Here is an 8,224-nt window from a genome sequence, read left to right as displayed (position 1 = left end):
TTCAATAGTTAAAATTGACAATAAATATAAGAAATAAAATTTGGAGGCTATTAAAAACATGGAGGGAAAAATAAAATAGCTTGAAAAAACTTAGTACAAGAGAGTTGAATGAACCATATGGTGCGATCTAGAAATACAAGATCGCACGAGCTTCGAGTTCCTCCATCTAACCTATCAGATTTTGATATTATATATATCCAGCTCACACCATCACAACCACTCACACTGCCACGTCACGTGGGCCCAACTTCCCATATGGAATTCACACCTCCATTTTCTACACGTCAGCTTCTTCACAATAATATCTTCTCCCACTATCTCTCCCTCTCTCTCTCTCTCTCTCTCTCTTAAACTTTGCTTTACCCATTTCTCAATCTCTACCACCAGTCAAATAAAGTCTTTCCCTTCTTTATCATCAATTTTGCTTACACGGATTAAGCAAAAAACCAAAAGAAGAAATGTTAGAATCTTGTTTACTCAATTTCTCATATTCTTTCATTTAAAAAATATATATATCTATTTTTTTTTGTTTGTTTTTACTTTGGATTTTGAGCTTTGACTATTTTTTTATTTGATTTTCTTCTAAGTTATTGCATGGAGCTTGAGAATGGAAATGGAGCTTCGAAGATCTGTTTCATCATCCTTTGAGTATGCTTTTTTTCCCTCCATGTTGATCTAATTAAAATGCTATTTATGTTTTTGATTCTGTTTTTATCTTATGAAAAAAACTTATATAGCTTATATGAAAGTAATTTGAGTTTGTTTTAGGTTCTATTATTGAAATAGCTTATTTGCATAATCACTTATATGATAAGCGCTTATGGTATACAGTATCAATAAGTTGTTTATCGAGTTGACAATTATAGTAAATGATTGAGTTGACTGATAGATAGGGTTTTGTTTGTAGAAATTGATGGGTGAAGTGCTCATGATATGGAGAATCCACAATTCACACAACAAGGGGATTGGATTTGTGCATTCCTGATAAGTCCTCACCTTGTTTTTTGAGTGTGGTTGTGATATAGGGTGATATAATGAATAATAATGTTGGGAACAAAAGTTTGGGAGAACAAAATCGTATGGTTATTGAGGGGAAGAGTCTCGATAATAGAGAAGTTAATGAAGGGATAGGTTCTGAATCATCGACTGGAAATGACACGAGATTTAGTAAGGTAACGAAAGACGGAAACGGTGGGTTGAAGGGATCGACTCAAATCCATGAGAGGTTTCAGGTTTCACCGCAACCATTACCCCGTGCTCCAGTTACTTACTGGGAAAGGTTTCTCCCTGTTACGTCGATAAAAGTTCTGCTGGTGGACGATGATGATTCCACACGTAATGTTGTGTGTGCTCTGTTAAGGAATTGTGGTTATGAAGGTATATATGTTTTGTTTTGTTTTGTTTATCATGATTGAGATGAGATGCAAACATCATCCAAACAAAATTTATGTTTCATGCCAGTTTGATAAATTTCACCTTTGGTATTTACAGTCACTGCTGTTTCCAATGGTCTTCAAGCGTGGAAAGCTCTAGAAGATCCAGGAAATAGAATTGATCTTGTTCTAACTGAGGTAGCTATGCCTTTTGTATCTGGAATAGGTCTGTTGTGCAAGATTATGAGCCACATAGCTCTGAAGAATATTCCTGTGATTAGTAAGTGTCATTCCAAAGCCATACTCTGTATCATATTGCAGTATATATTTTCAATGACTATTTTGCTCATTTGCTGTTTTCTTTTACTGAACATATTGACATGCATGCAGTGATGTCATCTCACGATTCTATGGGTATTGTCTTTAAGTGTTTGTCAAAAGGAGCAGCTGATTTTTTAGTGAAACCTATTCGGAGGAATGAACTTAAAAACCTCTGGCAACATGTTTGGAGAAGATGCCATAGTGTGAGTTGCTTTACATTTATGCTGCAGGCATTTGATAAAACAAATGTGAAAGAATGCTGTTTCCCAGTTTATTTGGAACAATGTGAACATGATTTTGAGTATATAACCGGGTATCCAAATCTACTAATTGTTTCTACTGCATCGTGTTTTATTCTGCGGGTCTTAGTATCTTTGAACAACTTCAACTTTCAACTATCCAGTTCAGTCTTCAAATATTAATATTAGTCCTTCGTTAATGTATGAATCAATTGAGGTTTTCAAAAGATAATTACTCCATTACTTCCTTTCTAGCAAATTTCAAAGTTTCTTTTTGCCTAGAGATCTGTGCCTTAATGATGTAGTATTAGTGAAATAATATAGGTTAACTAATTTTTGTAGCATGATATTTATCTTATGGATCATTTCATTGACAAACTTAGATATAAAAGTTAATTCATCAACAATCAATGACATTCCTTAACATGGATTAATACACTTTCTCAGTCTAGTGATAGTGGGAGTGAAAGTGGGACAAATACCCGGAAATTTGCAAAGTCAAGAAGCATCTGTGCATATGACAACAATAGTGGTAGCAGTGATGAGAATGATTATGGAAGCAGAGGCTTGAGTGTTCGAGATGGAAGTGACAAAGGAAGTGGAACTCAGGTATTACATACATCTCACATGTGTAGATTTTTATTAAACCAGTTAAGTATGTTCACCATCTAAAGCTAATTCTATCACAATATCCCGTGTTAATGTCATTGTTCATTCATGCGTATGAGTTTTAAAATCAAATATCATCTTTGTTTGTTAGTTGAGTGTAGTGTGAACACAAGAAGCCAGTCAACATGGAAGACTACAACTATTACTGAGCATAAGAGTCATTGATCTATCTAATGTATCAAATGTGATGCTTTTCAGAACTGAAGCTCCAGCATGTGTTGAGTTTAAAAAGAGTAGTAATTTTATAATTGGGAATAAAAAAAATACTGAACTGGAGAGATATACTCCCTCTGTCCCTGAATAAAATACCCTTTTGAAGATTTTGCTTGTCCCTAAATACATGACTCTCTACAAATTTCTGGATACATTTATTATTCTTTTTTCCAAATATATCTCTTAGTAATACTAAAAATTTATCATGGAAGATGAAAAGTCAAATTAAACATATCTATTAATAAAGCGTAATTTAGTAATAGCTACACATAAAACATACAAAATAACTACACCACCAACTTTTCTTAATATACAAAGGAACAAAGGGAGTAGTAGTTTTAAGCTGGTTTAAAATTTCTAAATGACTCTTATGGGTCTTGAATGCGATGTTCAATTTACTGGTACATACCTTTTGAATGAAAAACTTTAGAGATGGGATAATTGACACCAATAAGAAGTTTAATACTACGAGTTGTTATTTTAGGAAAGTTAACTAGAGAGATCAATAAATAAGAGAAGAATAATGGATATCTTTAATTGACTTGGTTTGCCTACATAGGATTACCTTCGCCAAGATTTGCATGGAAAATGGTAGCCTTGTTTCATTTCATTTATTTACTTATTTTTAATTTCCTTTGGTGTAATTTGTGTTTTTTTTTTGGTTGATGCTCATGTCTCTCTTGTTGTGCTGTCTCTCTTTCATTTTTAGTAACAACTTGTTTTTGCTTTCGAATATGGTTAACCATATATTTACTTAATGTTCTACTTGTTTTTGCTTTTTAGTGAAGCATAAATATTTTTTTAGAAATTCCTAGACTGGGGGTTCCCCTAAATTATTTATTCGTCTAAATACCCTCATTTTGTGTAGAGTTCATGGACTACAAATCTAGCTCAAGTTAGTAGCAGCCCTCGTAAACAATCTCATGATACTCCTGATAGCACGTGTGCCCAAGTGGTGCTTACAAAGTCTGAAAACATTAGTAGTAAGTGGGTCCAGGCCACAGAAAAAGAGTGCCACAACCCGATTGATCATCCTGGTATGCCTTGGTAGTATCCTTTTCTGTTTTTTTTACTTATCTGTTTTGATTTTGATATTTCACCCGAATAAATTGCTTGTACTTTCCAGATGATATTGCAATGGGTAAAGATTTAGCTATGGGAATATCTTTGAACATGCAAGAAAAGCATCCACATGAGGAACTATCTAACAATCCAATGTGTAAAGGAGTTAATAAGATGTCTGATATAGATGGTATGCAGCTCAATAAAGGACATAGTAGTGTTTGTGAAAAAGTACAACCAGAAGAGAACAGTGATAAAACCAGGATGAAGGAAAATCAGGATATGAATGTTGGTGTTACTGATAGCAGCAGTTCACAGGCTGAAAGCAGAGATTTGAATACTTCAAATGGTTTTTCTGGTTTTGCAAAATCAAAAACAAGTTGCTTTAAACAGCACCCATCACTTGAACTAACATTGAAAAGGATGGGAGAAGTAAAAGATGCTGAACATGTCACAGGTGATGAATGTAATGTTTTGAGACATTCAGATCTGTCGGCATTCTCCAAGTAAGAGGAAATCCACAAGCATAATCACCTTCTCTTGGAAGCATATATTATTGCATTACATTGGTTGATAATATTTACATAATTAAATGTGTTTTCTTTTCTTCGCTCTGCAGATATAATACAGCCTCCGCTTACCAGGTACTGTTCTATGGTCCTTATTCCTTCGATAGCAGGGGATTGATATATTTATAAACATTAAGATTGTGTTTTATTTTCTTATTTTAATCCCAAATCCCAGTCATTTCATAACTAACATGAAGAAATGACAATTTGCTGCATGTCTTAGCTATCTTTCAGTGGTTTTAGATATTTTTTTGTTTTATTTCAAAGAGCCTAGCGGCAAAACTCACACGCTAAGTGCGGAGAAGTGGGGTGTTGCGGGTTTGAACCCGCTCCCCAGCAGCCTTTTATCATCTGAGCTGCAATTACGGGGGCGTGGTTTTAGATAGTTACTGTGACAAACAAATGCGAGTACCAATTGCTGAAAAATAATGTGTAGAACCAAATCTCAATGGTTGGGCAAACCTTATGTTATCTGTACATTTTATCAGGCTCAGACTGGAAATGTAGGAAGCTGTTCCGCACTAGACAATAGTTCAGTTGCACCAAATACAGAGACAATACAGAACTTCACATCCCTTTCAAGTGCCACTCTTCCAAATCAACAGTCTAATGGGAGCAACAACATCAACGACATGGCTTCCACTAATACACACCTTAGCACCAAACCTGAAATTTTTGACAAGAAACCCGAGTCTTCGAGAGGGATTGGCTCTTTTATTTCTTCTGAACTCCAAGTCGTGCAAAATAATAGTGTCTCTACATCTCAGAAGAAGACTTCTACCCAGGAAGAATGCGCCGGAAGCGTTAAAGGACAGGTAGGAGGCTTTGAACAAGGATTCCAAGTCGAGCATGCTCAGCATCAACTTCATCATTGTAACCACATTGTCCACAAGGAGGCAGTAGATCTCCGATCAGTTCATGATCGCTTAGTTGAAAGCACAACCAAAGATGATCAGCAATGTATGCCAAATGCGTTTGGAGAGCCAGCAGAAAGTAATGGCACAACTGCAAAATATGGTTTGGATGGAAGTGCAGCTGAGAGTGATCATGGGAGCAATGGGCAGGATGGAAGCAACACTTTGACAATCAGAATGATAAATGTGAGAAACGGCAATGTGGAAGCTGGGGGCTTTGGAATTAGTGGCATTGATAAAGTAAACATTGGAAGTGGGTCTTATGAACAACGATTTGCATTGAGAGAGGCTGCCTTGACAAAATTCCGCCTAAAGAGAAAAGAAAGATGCTTTGAGAAGAAGGTAGTCTATTTTTAATTACTCGATTCATAATGAGTTTGCCGAAGATCGTAGTATCACATATATGTAGTCAGTTTTAGAATAAATATGTAGTAATTCCCTGCTCATTGTGCTCCTATAATTTCTATGACTGAATTGATGGCTTGTTGATTCTGGTAATAAAAAAATTATTTTAAAGCATCCTATGCAAGTTATATGTTGCCATTGACTTTTTATCTCGCTATGTGCCTTTGTAATCTATACTCATTTCTTGGTATTTTATATTTAAGCAATTTTATCGAAGTATTTTGGCTTTACTTCAAGTTAAAGCATTTCTGGCCTTTTAATGTTTCCTTGTATGCTTGTGTCAATGACTTGATCTTTATCGTCAACATGCACAGGCTGGTATATATGCCAACATTAATTCCTCTTGTTCAATATTTAGGATCGTTTGTTTATTTTTCAGGTTAGATATCAGAGCAGGAAAAAATTGGCAGATCAGCGGCCGCGTGTTAGGGGACAATTTGTTAAACAAATAGTGTATGTTGCTGCATTCTTGTATTTATCATTTGTTTTACATTTTTATTTTTGTTTCCTTTTCTAAGTTTTAAGTACTGGTTTTACTTCTGTCTATTCCCCCTGCTCTCTTCAGGTATGGTACCAATGAAGAAAATAAAGAAAGCGAGGAACTTGTATCTATGGATGATTCTAACAATGATCCCAAACAACACCAATCAAATTGCTGATCATTATTTGACTGATTTTGATCCATCAACTATATCTAGCATCTTTGCACTTTCACCATGGAAAAAGCTTGGAGGTTTGTGAATTGTGGTATAGAAGAATCTATGAGTAGGCAGGCGTCATTTTTACGAGAAAAACTGACTTTTAATTTGAAACTTAAAGACAATGCTCTAGATTCAATTTATGGTTGTGAACTTAAAAATTCCAACGGACCCATGTTCATATGTTTAATGTGTCCAGTGTCACGACGTTGTTCATGTTTGCATTCTACACGTAACATTGTGTATCAAAATCAGGAAATCAGTAACTCTAGAGTTGAAAGGTAACCTCTAGAAACTTAAATTTGAGGATAGCTACTGATTGTAAAATATCAACAATTACTACGGTGATATAATACACGCGCATGTTAAACAATTTATGAAGGCGTGCTTTATTTTTGATTGATTTATGAAGCTGTTAAAATTTCGATTGCTGATCTTGCACAATTTTTCATCTTCTAAATTGTACTATTCTGTCAAATCTCAAAACCAGGATCTTGTTCCACCTCTGATATCCACTATGAGCAGAGGGATATTATCTTTTTCCCTTGCCCGAACTGCATTTGGGATATTCACTAATGTTGCAAATTGTCTCTTCATAACCTTTTTGCGTTGGATACTTAAATTACTGCTACGTGAACAAGGTGAGTTTGATACTAAGAAGCAGTGTAAATGTGCATAAGGGCATTCTTATTGGCACCACTCAATTTTTTTTGTTATGTTGATACAATTTAGTTAGGATATGTCATGTTACTAATTGGATTTCCTTAATTGCAACATGTTATCATTGATAAGAGAAAGTAAAATTCCGTATATACAGCATCCAGTAGTTGTTAAATTATGGGGCTTCTTAATGCACCCCATATACTTATGCACCACGCGCAATTCTAAAAATGTCTTCCGTTTTTGGAGATGTATCTCCAGATGCTAGGGGTGTTCAAAACCAAACCAACCCAATAGAAAATCGCAAACCAAATCAAACCAAACCGAAACCGCAAAAAACCGCATTTGGTTCGGATTCGTTTGGGTCATTTTTTAACAAAACCGCACGGTTTGGTTTGGTTTGTGGTTTGTATTTTTCAAACCGAACTAAACCAAACCAAACCGCATTATGTTACAACCCAAAGTTCACTTATCCCACATCCAATCCAAACCTCAAACCTAGTATGCCTTAACCTTACAATTACAAACGATTTTGTCTTAATCACACTTAGGGTTTCAATTTCAACCTTCTTAAATCTCTCATAGTAGTATCACACATTCTTCTCATCTTATTTTCCATGTAGGTCTCGCCTATTCTACTCTAATAAGTCCTCTATTATGTTCTTTCTTTTTTATCTTTTATGTTACTATTTTCTCTTCCAATTACGTTTTTATTGCACTTTTCTTCTCAATCTCGCATCTCTTATGTTATTTTTTTCATCTTCTCTAATCTCTCATCTCATATGTTTTTTTTATGTTTTATTATAATGTCTTTGATATTATTTTATGCTACTATTTATATTTGTCTTTTATTCCACTTTTTTCTAATCTGGTTTTTTATATATTGAATGAAACGTTTTTGTCTAAATATGATGAATTTTGATGTTATTTAGTAATGTATGAATGACTAAACACAAAGTTATGTTGTTATTTATAGGAGTATATATGGCTCAATAAAAATATTATAAAAAACCGAACCAACCGAACCAACCCAAACCGCATTGATTTGGTTTGGTTTGGTTTGGTTTTATTTCTAAAAGTCAACCGAACCAAACCAAACCG

The 8,224-nt window shown here is 34.7% G+C and overlaps 1 protein-coding gene across 1 annotated transcript; it reads left to right on the top strand.

The window, feature by feature from the left end:
• Positions 1 to 390: 390 nt before the first annotated feature.
• On the top strand, positions 391 to 6,868 carry LOC127106757 (two-component response regulator-like APRR3). The gene is made up of 11 exons (XM_051044063.1): positions 391 to 648; positions 908 to 1,377; positions 1,492 to 1,653; positions 1,764 to 1,897; positions 2,381 to 2,542; positions 3,684 to 3,852; positions 3,942 to 4,383; positions 4,497 to 4,521; positions 4,935 to 5,702; positions 6,145 to 6,218; positions 6,331 to 6,868. The coding sequence occupies exons 2-11, from the start codon at positions 1,035 to 1,037 to the stop codon at positions 6,422 to 6,424; spliced, it is 2,373 nt and encodes a 790-aa protein (XP_050900020.1). The 5' UTR covers positions 391 to 648; positions 908 to 1,034; the 3' UTR covers positions 6,425 to 6,868.
• The last annotated feature ends 1,356 nt before the right edge of the window (positions 6,869 to 8,224 follow it).

The sequence above is a fragment of the Lathyrus oleraceus genome, chromosome 7, assembly GCF_024323335.1.
Source record: "Lathyrus oleraceus cultivar Zhongwan6 chromosome 7, CAAS_Psat_ZW6_1.0, whole genome shotgun sequence".
Classification (NCBI taxonomy): domain Eukaryota; kingdom Viridiplantae; phylum Streptophyta; class Magnoliopsida; order Fabales; family Fabaceae; genus Lathyrus; species Lathyrus oleraceus.
Note: the sequence above shows the minus strand (reverse complement) of the source record. Positions and strands in the feature narration are given on the sequence as shown.

What these genes read in the sequence shown, in the direction of transcription:
- LOC127106757 (XM_051044063.1), top strand. Translation starts at nt 1,035, where the DNA reads ATGAATAATAATGTTGGGAACAAAAGTTTGGGAGAACAAAATCGTATG. An exon ending in CAACCCGATTGATCATCCTG is followed by an intron (nt 3,853 to 3,941) that starts GTATGCCTTGGT and finishes TGTACTTTCCAG; the next exon opens with ATGATATTGCAATGGGTAAA. An exon ending in AAAGATGCTTTGAGAAGAAG is followed by an intron (nt 5,703 to 6,144) that starts GTAGTCTATTTT and finishes TTTATTTTTCAG; the next exon opens with GTTAGATATCAGAGCAGGAA.